General features: G+C 49.4%; 1 protein-coding gene across 1 annotated transcript in view; it reads left to right on the top strand.

The window, feature by feature from the left end:
• The window catches only part of LOC125758224 (titin homolog), a 25,273-nt gene extending 6,834 nt beyond the window's left edge, over nt 1-18,439 (top strand). The window contains exons 4-6 of the mRNA XM_049415186.1: nt 3,443-3,582; nt 14,248-16,734; nt 18,374-18,439. Coding sequence (XP_049271143.1) covers nt 3,443-3,582; nt 14,248-16,734; nt 18,374-18,439 — 2,693 coding nt within the window. The remainder of the gene's footprint in view (nt 1-3,442; nt 3,583-14,247; nt 16,735-18,373) is intronic.
• The last annotated feature ends 3,693 nt before the right edge of the window (nt 18,440-22,132 follow it).

Genomic DNA, 22,132 nt, shown 5'->3' with positions numbered 1-22,132 from the left:
CCTCCCGGCTATGACTTGAGTTCCCCTACGCACCAGATAACTTCCTGGGCGTCTCGTTAGAAGCTTCCTGTGAAGAAAAAGACAAAGACTGAAGTTCTCAATTTAAGTACCGATATGCCGAAGTACACGCCCCTAGCTACGATAGAATAAACAGTATATACCAGCATTCCGACACGTGAACCTCGGAAGTGGCACATCGTCAGGGTGAAAGAGGGAGCTCTCTCCAGGCAGTGAACCAGCCGGTGTGCTTTATGTAGAGCCTCCTTCTTACCAACTGAGTACCTCTACGTGTCCAGAATTCATTGAAAGAGCGCCTACGAGTGTCCCTGTAAAGAAAAGGAACCAGTCGCTCCTTCAGCCACCGTGCCAGCATTAAGCATGCAAGACCTCCTCCTGGTTATGAAGTAGATTCCCCTATGCACCAGCTACTTCCTTCGATCTCATTTAAGCCCTTTGAAAGAAGAGAAAACAGCTCTGAATGTTTTCAAGTTACGAGTGCCTGACAGCTGAAGTGCACCGCTCCTAGCTACAATTAGAATACAGGTATATACCAGAATTCATGACACGCGAACCTTCGGAAGTGGCACACCGTCAAGAGAGTGAAAGAGAGGGACCTCCAGGCAGTGAGACCAGCCGGTATGATTTATGTAGAGCCTCCTGCCACTTACAACTTGAGTACCTCTACGTGCCAGAATTCATTGCTCTGGCAAAGAGGAGCTACGGGCGTCCTATTAAAGAAAAGACGTCGCTCTTGCAGCCACGTGCCAACCATAGCATGCAAGACCTCCTCCTGGTTGAAGCGGAATTCCCCTATGCACCAGATCTACTTCCTGGCGATCTGTCATTAGAAGCTCCTGTGAAAGAAAAGAGAACAGACTGAAGTTTTCAAGTTCGACGTGCCTGAACATGCGAAGTAACACGCCCCTAGCTACATTAGAATACAGGATATACCAGAATTCATGACACTGAACCATCGGAAGTGCACATCGTCAGGAGGTAAAGAGGGAGCTGCTCCAGGCAGTGAGACCAGCCGGTGTGCTTTATGTAGAGCCTCTCCCTACCACCTCGAGTACCTCTACGTGCCAGATTCATTGCAAGAGAGCGCCTACGGGTGTTCCTTTAAAGAAAAGTACCAGTCGGTCAAGAAGCCGCCGTGCCAACCATAAAGGATACACACCTCCTCCCGGCTATGAAGTGAATTCTCCGAACCCAGAGGTTTTTCACGCGGACCTCCTTAGAAGCACCTGTGAAGGAGAAAACAGGAAAGACTGAAGTTTTCATGTTTGAAGTCGCTGAACATGCGGAAGTGCCCGCTCCTAGCTACGGAAAGGAATACAGTATATGAGAATTTATCACGCTGAACCTTCGGGAGGGCGACACCTCACGAGTGAAAGGGAGCTCTCCAGGCAGTGAGACCAGCGGTTGTGCTTTATGTAGTGAGCCTTCCTTCTTGTTAGAACCTTCTTACCGCTCTATTACCTACGCGCCCGAATTCCGAATGCCGAGAGAGGCGCCTACGAGTGTCCCTGAAAAGAAAGGAACCAGTCGCCGCCTGCAGCCACCGTGCCAAGCATAAAGCATGCAAGACCGCCTCCTGGTTAAGGGGAATTCCCCTACCACCAGATATAACTTCCTGGAGATCTCATTGTAGAAGCTCCCGTGAAAGAAAAGAGAAAACAAGCTGATGTTTTCAAGTATAAAGTGCCTGAACATGCTGAAGTGCACGCTCCTAGCTACGAATTAGAATATAGGTATATACCAGAATTCATGACACGTAAACCATCGGAGTGGCACATCGTCAGGAGGTGAAAGAGGGAGCTCTCCAGGCAGTGAGACCAGCCGTGTGCTTTATGTAGAGCCTCCTTTCTTACCAACTTGAGTACCTCTACGTGCCAGAATTCATTGCAAGGAGGCGCCTACGAAATGTCCGGTAAAAGAAAAAGGAACCAGTCGCTCTTGCAAGCACCCCGTTCTTTTTTTTTTGCCAACCCAGAAAGCATTGCAAGACCTCCCTCCTGGTTATGAAGCTAGAATCCCTAGCACCAGATCTAACTTCCTGGCGATCCATTTAGAAGCTCCTGTGAAAGAAAAGAGAAAACATACTGAAGTTCTCAAGTTTGAAGTACCTGAATATGGCGAAGTACACGCCCCTAAGCTAAGAATTAGAATACAGGTATATACCCAGAATTCATGACCGTGAACCATCGGAAGTGGCACATCGCAGGAGGTGAAAGAGGGAGCTCTCCAGCAGTGAGACACAGCCGTGTGCTTTATGTAGAGCCCCCTTCTTACCAACTTGAGTACCATCTACGTGCCAGAATTCATTGCAAGAGAGGCGCCTACGAATGTCCCTGTAAAAGAAAGGAACCAGTCGCTCTTGCAGCCACCGTGCCAACCATAAAGCATGTAAGTCCGCCTCCCGGCTATGAAGTGGAATTCCCCTACGCACCAGATAGAACTTCCTGGCGATCTCATTTAGAACCGTCCTGTGAAAGAAAAGAGAAAACAGACTGAAGTTCTCAAGTTTGAAGTACCTGAATATGCCGAAGTACACGCCCCTAGCTACGAATTAGAATACAGGTATATACCAGAATTCATGACACGTGAACCATCGGAGTGGCACATCGTCAGGAGTGAAAGAGGGAGCTCTCCAGGCAGTGAGACCAGCCGGTGTGCTTATGTAGAGCCTCACTTCTTACCAACTTGAGTACCTCTACGTGCCAGAATTCATTGAAAGAGAGGCGCCTCACGAGTGTCCCGGTAAAAGAAAAGGACCATCGCTCCTGCAGCCACCGTGCCAAGCATAAAGCATGCAAGACCTCCTCCTGGTTATGAAGTAGAATTCCCCTATGCACCAGATCTAACTTCCTGGCGATCTCATTTAGAAGCTCCTTTGAAAGAAAAGAGAAAACATGCTAATGTTTTCAAGTACGAAGTGCCTGAACATGCTGATGTGCACGCTCCTAGCTACGAATTAGAATATAGGTATATACCAGAATTCATGACACGCGAACCTTCGGAAGTGGCACATCGTCAAGTAGTGGAAGAGGGAGACCTCCAGGCAGTGAGACCAGCCGTATGATTTATGTAGAGCCTCCTTCTTACCAACTTGAGTACCTCTACGTGCCAGAATTCATTGCAAGAGAGGAGCCTACGGGCGTCCCTATTAAGAAAAGGAACCGGTCGCTCTTGCAGCCACCGTGCCAACCCATAAAGCATGCAAGACCTCCTCCTGGTATGAAGCGGAATTCCCCTATGCACCAGATCTAACTTCCTGGCGATCTCATTTAGAAGCTCCTGTGAAAGAAAAGAGAAAACAGACTGAAGTTTTCAAGTTCGACGTGCCTGAACATGCCGAAGTACACGCCCCTAGCTACGATTAGAATACAGGTATATACCAGAATTCATGACACGTGAACCATCGGAAGTGGCACATCGTCAGGAGGTGAAGAGGGAGCTGTCCAGGCAGTGAGACCAGCCGGTGTGCTTTATGTAGAGCCTCCTCCCTACCACCTCGAGTACCTCTACGTGCCAGAATTCATTGCACGAGAGCAGCCTACGGGTGTTCCTATTAAAGAAAAGGTACCAGTCGGTCAAGAAGCCGCCGTGCCAACCATAAGGATACAACACCTCCTCCCGGCTATGAAGTTGAATTCTCCGAAGCACCAGAGGTTTTTTTCACGCGGACCTCCTGTAGAAGCAACCTGTGAAGGAGAAAACAGGAAAGACTGAAGTTTTCATGTTTGAAGTCGCTGAACATGCGGAAGTGCCCGCTCCTAGCTACGGAAAGGAATACAGATATATGAGAGAATTTATCACGCCTGAACCTTCGGGAGGGCGACACCTCACGGAGTAGAAGAGGGAGCTCTCCAGGCAGTGAGACCAGCCGGTGTGGTTTATGTAGAGCCTCCTTATTACCAACTAGAGTACCTCTACGTACCAGAATTCATTGCAAGAGAGGCGCCTACGAATTTCCCTGTAAATGAAAAGGAACCAGTGCCTCTAGAAGCCGCCGTGCCAACCATAAAGCATGTAAGTCCGCCTCCCGGCTATGAAGTGGAATTCCCCTACGCACAAGATATAACTTCCTGGCGATCTCATTTAGAAGCTCCTGTGAAAGAAAATAGAAAACAGACTGAAGTTTTCAACTTTGAAGTTCCTGAACATGCCGAAGAACTCGCCCCTAGCTACGAATTAGAATACAGGTATATACCAGAATTCATGACACGTGAACCATCGGAAGTGGCACATCGTCAGGAGGTGAAAGAGGGAGCTCTCCAGGCAGTGAGACCAGCCGGTGTGCTTTATGTAGAGCCTCCTTCTTACCAACTTGAGTACCTCTACGTGCCAGAATTCATTGCAAGAGAGGCGCCTACGAGTGTCCCTGTAAAAGAAAAGGAACCAGTCGCTCCTGCAGCCACCGTGCCAAGCATACAGCATGCAAGACCGCCTCCTGGTTATGAAGTGGAATTCCCCTACGCACCAGATATAACTTCCTGGAGATCTCATTTAGAAGCTCCTGTGAATGAAAAGAGAAAACAGAGTGATGTTTTTCAAGTTTCAAGTTCCGAACATGCTGAGTGCACGCTCCTAGCTACGAATTAGAATACAGGTATATACCAGAATTCATGACACGTGAACCATCGGAAGTGGCACATCGTCAGGAGGTGAAAGAGGGAGCTCTCCAGCCAGTGAGACCAGCCGGTGTGCTTTATGTAGAGCCTCCTTCTTACCAACTAGAGTACCTCTACGTGCCAGAATTCATTGCAAGAGAGGAGCCTACGGGCGTCCCTGTTAAAGAAAAGGAACCAGTCGCTCAAGATGCCACCGTGCCAACCATAAAACGTGCAAGACCTCCTCCTGGTTATGAAGTGGAATTCCCCTACGCACAAGATTTCACTTCATGGAGATCTCACTTAGAAGCACCTCTAACGGGGAAAAAAACAAAAGACTGAAGTTTTCAAGTTTGAAGTGCCCGAACATGCGGAAGTTCACCCTCCAACCTACGAATTGGAATACAGGTATATACCAGAATTTATGACCCGTGAACCCTCGAAGTCGTACATCGTCAAGTAGTGGATGAGGGAGACCTCCAGGCAGTGAGACCAGCCGGTGTGCTTTATGTAGAGCCTCCTCCTTACCAACTAGAGTACCTGTACGTTCCAGAATTCATTGCAAGAGAGGCGCCTGCGGCGTCCCTGTTAAAGAAAAGGAACCAATCGGTCAAGAAGCCGCCGTGCCAACCATAAGCCATGCAACATCTCCTCCCGGCTATGAAGTGGAATTCCCCTACGCACCAGATCTGACTTCCTGGAGATCATCATTTAGAAGTTCCTATGAAAGAAAAGAGAAAACAGACTGAAGTTTTCAAGTTTGAAGTGCCTGACCATGCCGAAGTACACGCTCCTAGCTACGAATTAGAATACAGGTATATACCAGAATTCATGACACGTGAACCATCGGAAGTGGCACATCGTCAGGAGGTGAAGAGGGAAGCTCTCCAGGCAGTGAGACCAGCCGGTGTGCTTTATGTAGAGCCTCCTTCTTACCAACTTGAGTACCTCTACGTGCCAGAATTCATTGCAAGAGAGGCGCCTACGAGTGTCCCTGTAAAGAAAAGGAACCAGTCGCTCCTGCAGCCACCGTGCCAAGCATACAGCATGCAAGACCGCCTCCTGGTTATGAAGTGGAATTCCCCTACGCACCAGATATAACTTCCTGGAGATCTCATTTAGAAGCTCCTGTGAATGAAAAGAGAAAACAGAGTGATGTTTTCAAGTTTCAAGTTCCGGAACATGCTGAAGTGCACGCTCCTAGCTACGAATTAGAATACAGGTATATACCAGAATTCATGACACGTGAACCATCGGAAGTGGCACATCGTCAGGAGGTGAAAGAGGGAGCTCTCCAGCCAGTGAGACCAGCCGGTGTGCTTTATGTAGAGCCTCCTTCTTACCAACTAGAGTACCTCTACGTGCCAGAATTCATTGCAAGAGAGGAGCCTACGGGCGTCCCTGTTAAAGAAAAGGAACCAGTCGCTCAAGATGCCACCGTGCCAACCATAAAACGTGCAAGACCTCCTCCTGGTTATGAAGTGGAATTCCCTACGCACAAGATTTCACTTCATGGAGAACTCACTTAGAAGCACCTCTAACGGGGAAAAAACAAAAGACTGAAGTTTTCAAGTTTGAAGTGCCCGAACATGCGGAAGTTCACCCTCCAACCTACGAATTGGAATACAGGTATATACCAGAATTTATGACCCGTGAACCCTCGGAAGTCGTACATCGTCAAGTAGTGGATGAGGGAGACCTCCAGGCAGTGAGACCAGCCGGTGTGCTTTATGTAGAGCCTCCTCCTTACCAACTAGAGTACCTGTACGTTCCAGAATTCATTGCAAGAGAGGCGCCTGCGGGCGTCCCTGTTAAAGAAAAGGAACCAATCGGTCAAGAAGCCGCCGTGCCAACCATAAGCCATGCAACATCTCCTCCCGGCTATGAAGTGGAATTCCCCTACGCACCAGATCTGACTTCCTGGAGATCTCATTTAGAAGTTCCTATGAAAGAAAGAGAAAACAGACTGAAGTTTTCAAGTTTGAAGTGCCTGACCATGCCGAAGTACACGCTCCTAGCTACGAATTAGAATACAGGTATATACCAGAATTCATGACACGTGAACCATCGGAAGTGGCACATCGTCAGGAGGTGAAAGAGGGAGCTCTCCAGGCAGTGAGGACCAGCCGGTGTGCTTTATGTGGAGCCTCCTTCTTACCAAACTAGAGTACCTCTACGTGCAAGAATTCATTTCACGAGAAGCGCCTACGAGTGTCCCTAGTAAAAGAAAAGGAACCAGTCGCTCTGGGAGCCGCCGTGCCAACCATAAAGCATATAAGACCTCCTCCTGGTTATGAAGTGGAATTCCCCTACGCACCAGATATAACTTCTTGGAGATCTCATTTAGAAGCACCTGTCATGGAGAAAAGACAACAGACTGAGGTTTTCAAGTTTGAGTGCCTGAACATGCCGAAGTACACGCCCCTAGCTACGAATTAGAATACAGGTATATACCAGAATTCATGACACGTGAACCATCGGAAGTGGCACATCGTCAGGAGGTGAAAGAGGGAGCTCTCCAGGCAGTGAGACCAGCCGGTGTGCTTTATGTAAAGCCTCCTTCTTACCAACTTGAGTACCTCTACGTGCCAGAATTCATTTCACGAGAAGTGCCTACGAGTGTCCCTGTAAAGAAAAGGAACCAGTCGCTCTTGCAGCCACCGTGCCAACCATAAAGCATGCAAGACCTCCTCCTGGTTATGAAGTGGAATTCCCCTATGCACCAGATCTAACTTCCTGGCGATCTCATTTAGAAGCTCCTGTGAAAGAAAAGAGAAACAGACTGAAGTTTTCAAGTTTGACGTGCCTGAACATGCCGAAGTACACGCCCCTAGCTACGAATTAGAATACAGGTATATACCAGAATTCATGACACGTGAACCATCGGAAGTGGCACATCGTCAGGAGGTGAAGAGGGAGCTCTCCAGGCAGTGAGACCAGCCGGTGTGCTTTATGTAGAGCCTCCTTTTTACCAACTTGAGTACCTCTACGTGCCAGAATTCATTGCAAGAGAGACGCCTACGTGTGTCCCTGTAAAAGAAAAGGAACCAGTCGCTCCTGCAGCCACCGTGCCAACCATAAAGCATGCAAGACCTCCTCCTGGTTATGAAGGGGGATTCCCCTATGCACCAGATCTAACTTCCTGGCGATCTCATTTAGAAGCTCCTGTGAAAGAAAAGAGAAAACAGACTGAAGTTTTCAAGTTCGACGTGCCTGAACATGCCGAAGTACACGCCCCTAGCTACGAATTAGAATACAGGTATATACCAGAATTCATGACACGTGAACCATCGGAAGTGGCACATCGTCAGGAGGTGAAAGAGGGAGCTCTCCAGGCAGTGAGACCAGCCGGTGTGCTTTATGTAGAGCCTCCTTCTTACCAACTTGAGTACCTCTACGTGCCAGAATTCATTGCAAGAGAGGCGACTACGTGTGTCCCTGTAAAAGAAAAGGAACCAGTCGCTCTTGCAGCCACCGTGCCAACCATAATGCATGCAAGACCTCCTCCTGGTTATGAAGTGGAATTCCCCTATGCACCAGATCTAACTTCCTGGCGATCTCATTTAGAAGCTCCTGTGAAAGAAAAGAGAAAACAGACTGAAGTTTTCAAGTTTGAAGTGCCTGAACATGCCGAGTACACGCCCCTAGCTACGAATTAGAATACAGGTATATACCAGAATTCATGACACGTGAACCATCGGAAGTGGCACATCGTCAGGAGGTGAAAGAGGGAGCTCTCCAGGCAGTGAGACCAGCCGGTGTGCTTTATGTAGAGCCTCCTTCTTACCAACTTGAGTACCTCTACGTGCCAGAATTCATTGCAAGAGAGGCGACTACGTGTGTCCCTGTAAAAGAAAAGGAACCAGTCGCTCTTGCAGCCACCGTGCCAACCATAATGCATGCAAGACCTCCTCCTGGTTATGAAGTGGAATTCCCCTATGCACCAGATCTAACTTCCTGGCGATCTCATTTAGAAGCTCCTGTGAAAGAAAAGAGAAAACAGACTGAAGTTTCAAGTTCGACGTGCCTGAACATGCCGAAGTACACGCCCCTAGCTACGAATTAGAATACAGGTATATACCAGAATTCATGACACGTGAACCATCGGAAGTGGCACATCGTCAGGAGGTGAAAGAGGGAGCTCTCCAGGCAGTGAGACCAGCCGGTGTGCTTTATGTAGAGCCTCCTTCTTACCAACTTGAGTACCTCTACGTGCCAGAATTCATTGCAAGAGAGGCGACTACGTGTGTCCCTGTAAAAGAAAAGGAACCAGTCGCTCTTGCAGCCACCGTGCCAACCATAATGCATGCAAGACCTCCTCCTGGTTATGAAGTGGAATTCCCCTATGCACCAGATCTAACTTCCTGGCGATCTCATTTAGAAGCTCCTGTGAAAGAAAAGAGAAAACAGACTGAAGTTTTCAAGTTTGAAGTGCCTGAACATGCCGAAGTACACGCCCCTAGCTTCGAATTAGAATACAGGTATATACCAGAATTCATGACACATGAACCATCGGAAGTGGCACATCGTCAGGAGGTGAAAGAGGGAGCTCTCCAGGCAGTGAGACCAGCCGGTGTGCTTTATGTAGAGCCTCCTCCTTACCAACTTGAGTACCTCTACGTGCCAGAATTCATTTCACGAGAAGTGCCTACGAGTGTCCCTGTAAAAGAAAAGGAACCAGTCGCTCTTGCAGCCACCGTGCCAACCATAAAGCATGCAAGACCTCCTCCTGGTTATGAAGTGGAATTCCCCTATGCACCAGATCTAACTTCCTGGCGATCTCATTTAGAAGCTCCTGTGAAAGAAAAGAGAAAACAGACTGAAGTTTTCAAGTTTGAAGTGCCTGAACATGCCGAAGTACACGCCCCTAGCTACGAATTAGAATACAGGTATATACCAGAATTCATGACACGTGAACCATCGGAAGTGGCACATCGTCAGGAGGTGAAAGAGGGAGCTCTCCAGGCAGTGAGACCAGCCGGTGTGCTTTATGTAGAGCCTCCTTCTTACCAACTTGAGTACCTCTACGTGCCAGAATTCATTGCAAGAGAGGCGCCTACGTGTGTCCCTGTAAAAGAAAAGGAACCAGTCGCTCTTGCAGCCACCGTGCCATCCATAAAGCATGCAAGACCTCCTCCTGGTTATGAAGTGGAATTCCCCTACGCACCATATCTAACTTCCTGGAGTTCTCATTTAGAAGCTCCTGTGAAAGAAAAGAGAAAACAGACTGAAGTTTTCAAGTTTGAAGTGCCTGAACATGCCGAAGTACACGCCCCTAGCTTCGAATTAGAATACAGGTATATACCAGAATTCATGACACGTGAACCATCGGAAGTGGCACATCGTCAGGAGGTGAAAGAGGGAGCTCTCCAGGCAGTGAGACCAGCCGGTGTGCTTTATGTAGAGCCTCCTTCTTACCAACTTGAGTACCTCTACGTGCCAGAATTCATTGCAAGAGAGGCGACTACGTGTGTCCCTGTAAAAGAAAAGGAACCAGTCGCTCTTGCAGCCACCGTGCCAACCATAATGCATGCAAGACCTCCTCCTGGTTATGAAGTGGAATTCCCCTATGCACCAGATCTAACTTCCTGGCGATCTCATTTAGAAGCTCCTGTGAAAGAAAAGAGAAAACAGACTGAAGTTTTCAAGTTCGACGTGCCTGAACATGCCGAAGTACACGCCCCTAGCTACGAATTAGAATACAGGTATATACCAGAATTCATGACACGTGAACCATCGGAAGTGGCACATCGTCAGGAGGTGAAAGAGGGAGCTCTCCAGGCAGTGAGACCAGCCGGTGTGCTTTATGTAGAGCCTCCTTCTTACCAACTTGAGTACCTCTACGTGCCAGAATTCTTTGCAAGAGAGGCGACTACGTGTGTCCCTGTAAAAGAAAAGGAACCAGTCGCTCTTGCAGCCACCGTGCCAACCATAATGCATGCAAGACCTCCTCCTGGTTATGAAGTGGAATTCCCCTATGCACCAGATCTAACTTCCTGGCGATCTCATTTAGAAGCTCCTGTGAAAGAAAAGAGAAAACAGACTGAAGTTTTCAAGTTTGAAGTGCCTGAACATGCCGAAGTACACGCCCCTAGCTTCGAATTAGAATACAGGTATATACCAGAATTCATGACACGTGAACCATCGGAAGTGGCACATCGTCAAGTAGTGGAAGAGGGAGATCTCCAGGCAGTGAGACCAGCCGGTGTGCTTTATGTAGAGCCTCCTTCTTACCAACTTGAGTACCTCTACGTGCCAGAATTCATTTCACGAGAAGTGCCTACGAGTGTCCCTGTAAAAGAAAAGGAACCAGTCGCTCTTGCAGCCACCGTGCCAACCATAAAGCATGCAAGACCTCCTCCTGGTTATGAAGTGGAATTCCCCTATGCACCAGATCTAACTTCCTGGCGATCTCATTTAGAAGCTGCTGTGAAAGAAAAGAGAAAACAGACTGAAGTTTTCAAGTTTGAAGTGCCTGAACATGCCGAAGTACACGCCCCTAGCTTCGAATCAGAATACAGGTATATACCAGAATTCATGACACGTGAACCATCGGAAGTGGCACATTGTCAGGAGGTGAAAGAGGGAGCTCTCCAGGCAGTGAGACCAGCCGGTGTGCTTTATGTAGAGCCTCCTTCTTACCAACTTGAGTACCTCTACGTGCCAGAATTCATTGCAAGAGAGGCGCCTACGTGTGTCCCTGTAAAAGAAAAGGAACCAGTCGCTCTTGCAGCCACCGTGCCATCCATAAAGCATGCAAGACCTCCTCCTGGTTATGAAGTGGAATTCCCCTACGCACCATATCTAACTTCCTGGAGTTCTCATTTAGAAGCACCTGTGAAGGAAAAAAGACAACAGACTGAAGTTTTCAAGTTTGAAGTGCCTGAACATGCCGAAATACATGCTCCCAGCTACGAACTGGAATACAGGTATATACCAGAATTCATGACACGTGAACCATCGGAAGTGGCACATCGTCAGGAGGTGAAAGAGGGAGCTCTCCAGGCAGTGAGACCAGCCGGTGTGCTTTATGTAGAGCCTCCTTCTTACCAACTTGAGTACCTCTACGTGCCAGAATTCATTGCAAGAGAGGCGACTACGTGTGTCCCTGTAAAAGAAAAGGAACCAGTCGCTCTTGCAGCCACCGTGCCAACCATAATGCATGCAAGACCTCCTCCTGGTTATGAAGTGGAATTCCCCTATGCACCAGATCTAACTTCCTGGCGATCTCATTTAGAAGCTCCTGTGAAAGAAAAGAGAAAACAGACTGAAGTTTTCAAGTTTGAAGTGCCTGAACATGCCGAAGTACACGCCCCTAGCTTCGAATTAGAATACAGGTATATACCAGAATTCATGACACGTGAACCATCGGAAGTGGCACATCGTCAGGAGGTGAAAGAGGGAGCTCTCCAGGCAGTGAGACCAGCCGGTGTGCTTTATGTAGAGCCTCCTTCTTACCAACTTGAGTACCTCTACGTGCCAGAATTCATTTCACGAGAAGTGCCTACGAGTGTCCCTGTAAAAGAAAAGGAACCAGTCGCTCTTGCAGCCACCGTGCCAACCATAAAGCATGCAAGACCTCCTCCTGGTTATGAAGTGGAATTCCCCTATGCACCAGATCTAACTTCCTGGCGATCTCATTTAGAAGCTCCTGTGAAAGAAAAGAGAAAACAGACTGAAGTTTTCAAGTTTGAAGTGCCTGAACATGCCGAAGTACACGCCCCTAGCTACGAATTAGAATACAGGTATATACCAGAATTCATGACACGTGAACCATCGGAAGTGGCACATCGTCAGGAGGTGAAAGAGGGAGCTCTCCAGGCAGTGAGACCAGCCGGTGTGCTTTATGTAGAGCCTCCTTCTTACCAACTTGAGTACCTCTACGTGCCAGAATTCATTTCACGAGAAGTGCCTACGAGTGTCCCTGTAAAGAAAAGGAACCAGTCGCTCTTGCAGCCACCGTGCCAACCATAATGCATGCAAGACCTCCTCCTGGTTATGAAGTGGAATTCCCCTATGCACCAGATCTAACTTCCTGGCGATCTCATTTAGAAGCTCCTGTGAAAGAAAAGAGAAAACAGACTGAAGTTTTCAAGTTTGAAGTGCCTGAACATGCCGAAGTACACGCCCCTAGCTACGAATTAGAATACAGGTATATACCAGAATTCATGACACGTGAACCATCGGAAGTGGCACATTGTCAGGAGGTGAAAGAGGGAGCTCTCCAGGCAGTGAGACCAGCCGGTGTGCTTTATGTAGAGCCTCCTTCTTACCAACTTGAGTACCTCTACGTGCCAGAATTCATTGCAAGAGAGGCGCCTACGTGTGTCCCTGTAAAAGAAAAGGAACCAGTCGCTCTTGCAGCCACCGTGCCATCCATAAAGCATGCAAGACCTCCTCCTGGTTATGAAGTGGAATTCCCCTACGCACCATATCTAACTTCCTGGAGTTCTCATTTAGAAGCACCTGTGAAGGAAAAAGACAACAGACTGAAGTTTTCAAGTTTGAAGTGCCTGAACATGCCGAAATACATGCTCCCAGCTACGAACTGGAATACAGGTATATACCAGAATTCATGACACGTGAACCTACGGAAGTGGCTGATCGTCAAGCAGTTGAAGAGGGAGCTCTCCAGGCAGTGAGACCAGCCGGTGTGCTTTATGTGGAGCCTCCTTCTTACCAACTAGAGTACCTCTACGTGCCAGAATTCATTTCACGAGAAGCGCCTACGAGTGTCCCTGTAAAAGAAAAGGAACCAGTCGCTCTGGGAGCCGCCGTGCCAACCATAAAGCATATAAGACCTCCTCCTGGCTTTGAAGTGGAATTCCCCTACGCACCAGATATAACTTCTTGGAGATCTCATTTAGAAGCACCTGTCATAGAGAAAAGACAACAGACTGAGGTTTTCAAGTTTGAAGTGCCTGAATATGCCGAAGTTCGCCCGCCCCCCTACGAATTGGAATACAGGTATATACCAGAATTTATGACACGCGAACCATCGAAAGTGGCACATCGTCAAGTAGTGGAAATGGAAGCTCTCCGTGCAGTGAGACCAGCCGGTGTGCTTTACGTAGAGCCTCCTCCTTACGAAATGGAGTACCTCTACGTGCCAGAATTTATGAAGCGAGAACTGCCTGGTACTTTATTAGAAATGAAACCATCAGGTACCGTAGGTGCAATGCCGGCTGTAAAGCACGTAAGACCTTGTCGAGGTTATGAAGCAGGGTTGCCATCTGCAGCACATTTCATTGCACATGAACCACTGAAAGAATATGCAAGAACACTAAAAGGAGAGCTTGTAGAATATAACGCCGGTTTGGAACGAGCCACCAAGGAAAGCGTTTTTCATGGCTCAAGGACGGACGGCTTGAGGGAATCCAGTGTACCAGAACAGATTGCTTCTGGAGCAGTTATTACCCCGCATATATCTTCGAGTGAGGAAATAGCACCTGCGTTCGAAAGCGCTGAATATATTTGCAAGGAAAGGTTGAAGCAAAGGCTTGTCGCTGCGGATGTTCCCGGCGACGCCGAGTCTTCGAAGTCTACCTCGTCAGTTGGTGCGAGCAGGGTAGAGGGAAAAGAAATTGCGGTCAGGTCGAGTACAGAGGAAACTGTGAACGCTTCGTCTGCTCAGACACCGGTCACTGTCGACGTCAAAAGTGATCAGCGCAACTTGCTACAAGATGATATCGCAAACGGACTTTTCTACTACTCTCGGTTCACTGAAGCTTTCGGGCAATCCGAAACGCCCTGCGATGCCGACCTCGAAAGCATAAAGCTGGAATTTGACCGGCTACCTTTTCCTCCAGAGCAGCAGCTATCGGGAGTCAGGAAGGACGCGACCGGAAAAGCGCGGCGCAGCTCATCGTCATCCGACTTTAGCTCATTTTCAATTCCCGCTGACGCCATCACGAGAAGAATCCTTCGTGACGTCACAACGGTCGAGCGTTTTCAGAGACTTCTGCCGTCGACCTACGAGAACGCGGCATCCGACGACGCTTCGTCGAAGACTTCCGTTGTGGGACACAAGAGCAATACTTCTAAGGATAACCTCGAAGTCTTAACAACTGAGAAGATCACTCACATGAAAGAGAAACTTGAATACGTCGAGCCCATAGCGTCGGAGGATTTTTCGTCTGCCGCTTCTCGTCGAAACTCGGACGAGGAGAGCAAGTCTGCCGAATTTATAACAAGGACAATTGTACTTCGAAGTGAAAGGGATGAAGAGATGCATTACGGCGAGTCCGTGCCCTTGAGCTGTTTCAATGGTGGAAGGCCGACGTATTCTGCAACAGGCATCGATGAATCGCGCACACAGGATGAAAACAAAAAGCCGTCGTACACGGACGACGATCGCTTCGTCACGGCCAACGTCAAGAAGGAGACGCGTGTAAAGGAGACCTATCAAATCGTGAAGCCCTTGAAACCAGCCAAGAAGGTGAAGTCTACTGATGGAGACCCGCAGTCAAAGAAGCTTGTCAGAAGTGCCGTCCGAAATGACGTCATACTGAAGCAGTTTCTCAGCGAGGCGGAACGTCGAAGATTAGAGGTCGTCGAGGCTGAAATGATTGCCTCGTTGCGGCCCAGCGTCGCCGAGGAAGAAGCAGGAAAGCTCGTTCCATTTGCGACGGACCAACAGCAGCCTCAAGCAAGTCGACAAAAGCGAACGCGCAGTCCTTGCTCGCGGCCTTTAGACAGGGACTTCGCGGACGAACTACCTTCAGTCGACGAGTTGGAGTTGGGTTTCCACCCGCCGATGGGCATCGGATCGCCACCACGTAAGATTGATGCAAGAACCGTTATGAAGGCGGCTGACATGCCGGACATTCCGTCTGCCGAGGAGACCGAGGTCGTGACCACACGCTACACCTTCGGTGCGAAAAGCGCCGCCCCACGCCCGACGAGCGTTGTTGAGATGACGGTGCTGCACTCGGCTTCGGACGCACCATCCGTAGAAGAAGCTGACTTTCCTATAAGTCCGCAGCCGTCCGGGGAGGAAGCGCAGCGGCAGCGCACTGACGGGATGACTATCCGAGGGCGTCAGTCGGAAAAAGCGAAGCCGTCGTGGAATGCAGCAGTCGAGGCGCGAAGACTGCCAGATGTCGAGGACAGATATTCGCCAGCCTCGGTCGCGACTAGCAAGTTCGGGACCCAACAGCCGACGGAGCCAAGCGCTCATGCTTCCGCTAAGGAGAGTGGCGCTTCATGTTCAACACTATACACAGTACCTCAGCCCGCAGTGAAAGAAACTCCGGAACATGAGCGTCAGCAGAACTGTGAACAGGAGTCCCTAAAGTCACACGATCAAGCAAGTGTACAGGAAGGAAAGGCTCATATTGAGTCTTTGAGAAAGGACGCTTCTTCCGACGAACGAATGTCTTCGCTAAAGCACAGTTTCAAGGAAATCACAGCTAGCGAAGAGAGTCCACCGCAGCAGGAACCTGAAGTTCCTGAAGTGCCGTTCATTGCGCACCCTAGTTCGTCGACGTACAAACTTCTTGACAATGCCTCGACACCCGACACCACACAGGCTGTGCCTACTCTCGAGCCCGAACCAGTGTCTCGTAGTCAGTCAGGCTCGCCAGAGCCGCACCGCGCTTACAAGATTATCGATGAGGCGGCAGATGAAAAACCCGTGGAACAGCATGAAGAGATAGTGCTCGAGCCCGTCTCTACTCGTCGCGATAGCCCCACCTACCGAATGTACTCCCGCGAAGGTTCGGTGCAGGAACCCCTCGCTGCTATTGAACAGGACGTGGTGACCGAAGAGCCGTCTAAAGGAGAATCGGCATCACAAGATGCCGACGAGAGTATCCCGCTGGAGAAATTTGACAAGGATAACGTTGCTTCCGAGGACAACCAACCACAGGAACCTCAGATAGCCGACACACGTGTCATCTTGCGCCCCGCCTCACCTACATATCATTTGGTTGAGATTCGCGCAACACCAGACAGTACTGTGACCGAGTCGAACATGGAACCCAAGCTACCACCTCCTCCTCCTCCACGAATAGCTTCACAGGATGCACACCCGACTTACAAGATTATCGATATCCCCGCTGAAGAGGAACTCAAAGATCAACATGAAGAGTTTGTACCGGAGAGTTCGACCTCTGGGGAAGTTAGAAAGAGCTCCGAGGCCCATGCGTATAAAACGTTTCATAAGAACGTTGAATCAGAACGAAACGAAGAGCAAGAAGACGCACCCTTGCTTCCTGATGTAAAGTTGTCTAGCTCGCATATGAAAAATAAAAAGTTCAAGCTACTTGGCCAAGCCGATGCAGGTGCCTCAAAGCCGCTGCCTGACGAAGCTAATGCGGCGCCACCACTGCAGTACGAACAAGAGTACTTATATATACCTGATTTTATGAAGGAGAAAGCAGCTGGACAAGCTGTGACCTCTGATTGTCCTGGGAAAGTTTCACTCGAGTCTGCTTGGACACATGCGTACACAGCCAATGATATTACAACAGCTGCACCAGTTGAAGAGCCTCTGTCACCAGTCACAACAGCGGCATGCGAACAAGCTCCAGAGTATGTACTAGAATACATGTACGTACCGGAATTTATGAAGTCAGAAGCTCGTCGCGAAACTTCAGATTATATGGGTAGAATAACGGATCAAGGAAAAGAAGCAGCGAGCGAATCGAGTAATATCACAAACGCAAATGTCGTCCGGCCACCAGAGTACGAATTAGAATATCTTTATGTGCCTCAATTCATCGAAACTGGAACACCTGTCAAATCTGCGCCGGCACCGATTCACCCGACTAGTGTCATTTCTGACCTGTCGCCGCAGCACGATCGAGAATCATTTAACGTGATACAGCCTGAAACCAGTAAAAACGAAATAACGGGACAAGGAGCCACAGCAACACCTGCTGCCGCTTACGAACAAACAGCAAGATACGAACCTGGCTCCTTGACAGCAGAAGCCCCGGAGGGTGACTTTCATGCAGCAGATTCAGATGGCTTGCTCCAGAGAGAACACGAATTGGAACCGGAAAACAATCGATCTACGTCTGCAGCTCAAGATGCGTTTGCAACAGAGTCATCCTTCACTTTCCCGGACTATTCCTTCGCGCATGAGAGCAGTGCAGAATGCCGCCCTGCATTTGATAAGACCACCACAGCGGGGGCATCGCAGGACACGTCGGAGGCCCCAGCTCTTACTGTAGGAACACGCCCTAGTGCGAGCGCACCCGAGCAACAACGTTATGACGAATTAGCAGACGTAACGTCTACAGAATTATTGGCCACAGCCGCACATAGTCTAGCCACCGTCGTGTCTACGGACTACGAGCACGCTACAAAATCGTTAAAACTGACTGAACAGTCCCAAGTAACGTCAGAGGAAGCTGAGCCTACTTTTGCGAAGCCGCGAACGTCGCAAAATTATGGATCATCACCCCGCAAATCGATCGAAGAAAGGGACTTAGACCAGACTGCTGAGACGGCTCTAGAAATCGAACCTAGCGCGAAGTCTCAACAAAAGCACTATGGAACGTTACCTGCCGCTCTGGAAGCAGACCGAGAAAGAAAAGAAGCAAGCTTTCAAGGAGTCACGAAACGGCATGGTGAGGGTTGGACCGATGTTTCGTCTGACGAAGCGTTCTCTTCCGCGATGACAGATATTCGGCCCGCTGACACGGCAACAGCAGAATCAGACATACACCCCAATAAACATTTAGGGCCTTTCACGCGACCGCGAGGCTTAGCGTCAAGTGAAGCGACTTCAGAGGATGTGTTTCTCTCTGCAGCGAGAGAACACGAACGTGACCACGACGATGGGACGCGAAATCAGGCTGCTGCGTCAGCAACGATGACCGACGAGTTCTCATTACCAAGTTCAGAACAGCAGTGGTCCAAGAAAGTGGAATCAGACTTCGAAACCGCTGCGCCGCCTTCGGCTACATCATCCGCAGAAACGGCATCTGAAGAAGCACACAGCCTCACTACAGTGAAAGACCGTTGCCGTGCGGATTATCAAAGGACCGCGGAGCCATCCCAAGGAACGGAAGAATTTTCGTTTACTGCAGTGGAAATAGCTCATCAGAAAGAAGCGGCCTCGGTGGTGGAACATGTCACAAAAGCTTCAGCTTCGGAGACAGCAGAAGGGACATTTCAAGAAATATCTGCACATGGCAGCGATGAGGCCACGGCTATGCAACACCAAAAGCTTGCTGGGTCAAGTGATCTTGAAGAAACCTCGCAACACCCACAGGAACAAGCGTGCCAACGATCCGAAAACACATTCCAGGGCATCGAGTTCGACTCCTCCTCGAAAACATCAACCGAAGAAGCAGCCGAAAAGTCTCGTAAAACCAGGAGCTCTGCCGCCACAGAAAGACATGAACGGGTTCCTCAACTACTTCAACAACAGGAAACGTTCACGCTGCCTTCGGTGGAGAGTGAAGATGCTTCTGTACCTTCTTCACGAGCACCGCATCAAAAACACGAGGGACTGCAAGCAGAGGTCGAGGTCGTCACGAAGCCACAAGGTGAAGAGTCGACTGATCTGACATCTGAAGAAGCCCTCGTTCCTAAATCGAAACAGTACATTGCTCCTTTTGGAACTCGCCCACAAGGCCAGCATATGCCTGGACAATCGCTAGAACTAGAAGAAACATCAGTCACATCAGAGTTAACGAATGAGTTGCCAGAGAGAGTTGTCGTTGGGTCCGTGACCAGCATGAAACCATCATCGGAAGAGCCAGTAGAAACAACGTCCGCAGAAAGGCTCGCCGCTAAATGTGCAAGTGATGGCACTGTAAAACAAACACACTTACCAGATGTGGATGTGGGGCAATCACTCGACACCGAAGAAGTCCCAGTACTAGCCACAGAGACAGCACGCCAACCACGTGATGAAGAGCAATCTGAAGTCGCGATTATGTTGAAACCATCGGCTGTGCGATCGATTGAAGCTTCATCTGGCGAAGCAGTCGCCGCACCCGAAGCACATCCAACAGGGTCGAGTGTGGAAAAGTTGGTAGAGGGCGGTCCAAAAGAGTTCGCTGGAAAAATATCCGACGAAACAGTGTCTCCTGGCGCTAAACATGAACAAGGCACGTCTGACAGTGAAATGCGAGCTACGGGACAACCCGAATGTAGCGGTGAGGTTTCCGCGTCTCCTGGAGACATAAGCTTACAACCGTCGCAGGAAGCGCAGCAACGACAGTCGGATGTTATACCAGAAGTGCATGGCCAGAAGACGCCTGAAAGAACGCTTGAAGGCACCTTTGCGCCGTCAACTACAGAACAGGGCGCACAACCTTCGGAAGGAACAACGATCCAGTCCAGAGCTGCACTGAGCGTGCCGCCGGAAATAGCTGCGCAAGAGCTGGAACCTCCGCCAAAGAAGCTCCGCTGCGAACAGAGTGCCGATGCAGTCCCGAGAGGAGACGACGCTCGGAGTGATACCTCGCCTATGGCAGCCGCCGACAGCGCGACGAAAGAGAGTGAGCCAGCCGCGTTGTTACCTTACGAGAGTCACTCCAAGTCGTGCTTCGCCAACGTGCCGTCTTTGCAAGCGCGGAAAACGCGAACCGAGGACGTTGTCAGCATAGAGCCATCAGAACTACACACGCTGGATCACGGTCCTATCATCGAAGCCGTGGTGGCACCAGACTTGGCGCCTTCCGTGGAACATGCCGCTCCGCCTTCGCGACGGGTATCCCCCGACATCGGGGATCCGGTGTCAACCGACGTGGGACACCCCGTGGTCGCGCTGCAAGATGGCGTCGCGTACACGGCGTACTCGTGTTCAGACGACCCCGATTTGTTCGTCATCGACTTTTTGACTCCGCTGGCCGCAATCCACGCGGAGCTGCGAGCGCTGACCATCGACTTCCCTCGGGATACGCTGGTGGCCGTTCCGCCTATGGAATTCAGTTCCAGTGTGGTCGCGGAAGCGCAGCCGCCGGAGTTGTCGACGCAGATGAGAGAAGACAGTCCGCCCGTTGTGACCCGCATAGACTGGCCCGTGGTGGAAGCGTTTCCGGGCCCGTCGACATCACCTCTCGAGATTTCCCAGCTCGGTGTGCCAGCCAGGGTCGAAAGCTCGATGGGCGAGGAACCAGGCAGGAGTCAGAGAGAAAAGAAAACTGAGAGGTGAGTGCGGAGCGCACGTCGTCCTTTTTTTAATTAATCTAGGGTGTCTCATTCCAGGCGGTTTGCAATATAGTTGAACTACGTTTCCGCCTCGCCCCGTTTGAAATCTCTTTAATTAAACGAAAGCGTGGCCGTCGCTTGGATCAAACCTCTGAATTTGACCATGCAACCCTGCGCTTTAGACATTAGGCTGTGATTATTTAGTTACTTTTTAACTGACTTGGCCATAAACGCAAGCCTATAACATCTTCGTTTCAGACTATCTACAGTCAAACCCGCACATAACGAACTCGCAAAGAAAACGGGAATTAGTTCGATATATCGTTTAGTTCGATATGAAATTTTCAATGGGTTTGCCGTATTTTTGGTGCGCAAGTTGACATCACGGCACAGCATTACAGTAATGCAAGGTAGGCGGCTTCACGACAGCACGCGGGGTTTTCTTTCTTTATTATGTTTTTCCCCGCGGTTTGAAGTTGGAACTTGGAGGTTTGGGTTATGCGCAGGGGCAGATTGTACGCAAGAAAATGCGGCATCGATGTAAAAAAGCGAATTTTATCAAAGATAGCTTTTTACTTTCTAAACACATGGATCGCGGGCAGACGCGTATATCGGCGTGTAGCATAGTCTCCGTTCGTTTCTTTATTATTTTCTTTTGCCGTGAAGCGGACGGCGATCACGCTACGACTAGCGCGACGACGAGGAATCATGGGAGAAAGCTCGAGGTGGCAAGCGGTAGTTTCTACTCACTCCGCGCGGAGCCCTGCTAATCGCACCGCTCGTTCAGCCATGTGCACGTAAAAAGCCCCCTTTCGCGAGATAAAGCCAAGTTCCTGCGAGAAGCCAACTTCTTGTGAAGGAAAGCCAACTTCTAGGGGCGTTTCGCGCTACCTGATGTTCGATATATGAAGCATTCCAGCTATTTTTGTTCGACGTGGTCGCATAATTTCCTATGCATTGGTGTTCCTATGCATATCCTAGATACAAGCACGCATTATTCTAGGCTTCAAACCCACTATAAACGAGGTAATCCTTACCTCTCTCCTTATGGCAATTAAAATTGTATAGACCGAAACATGAGAGGGTTAAATTACAACAGAACAAAGTTCGTTTGAGAAAACCGGCCGGGGTTCACATTTATTTGAAGAAGGATGTGATCTTCGACTGGCGGCTTTTCAGAGCAATTCACGGCCACATAAAAAAAAAAGAAATGTGATTGTGAATTGTCTTCCAATATGTGTTTTGCTTTTTGTGCTACTTTTCGAATTTTAAGCCTCGCACGAAGCAAATATTTCTTCGTTATAGGCGATATCACGGTATTTCTCGCGTCTTAGGTCTCGTTATAGAAAGAATAAATGCCTCTGAAATGAAGCGTGACCAACCAAAGTTCGCACTTTGTTCGCTAT

This window comes from Rhipicephalus sanguineus, chromosome 4, assembly GCF_013339695.2.
Source record: "Rhipicephalus sanguineus isolate Rsan-2018 chromosome 4, BIME_Rsan_1.4, whole genome shotgun sequence".
Taxonomy (NCBI): domain Eukaryota; kingdom Metazoa; phylum Arthropoda; class Arachnida; order Ixodida; family Ixodidae; genus Rhipicephalus; species Rhipicephalus sanguineus.
This window is presented reverse-complemented; position numbering and strand designations above follow the sequence as displayed.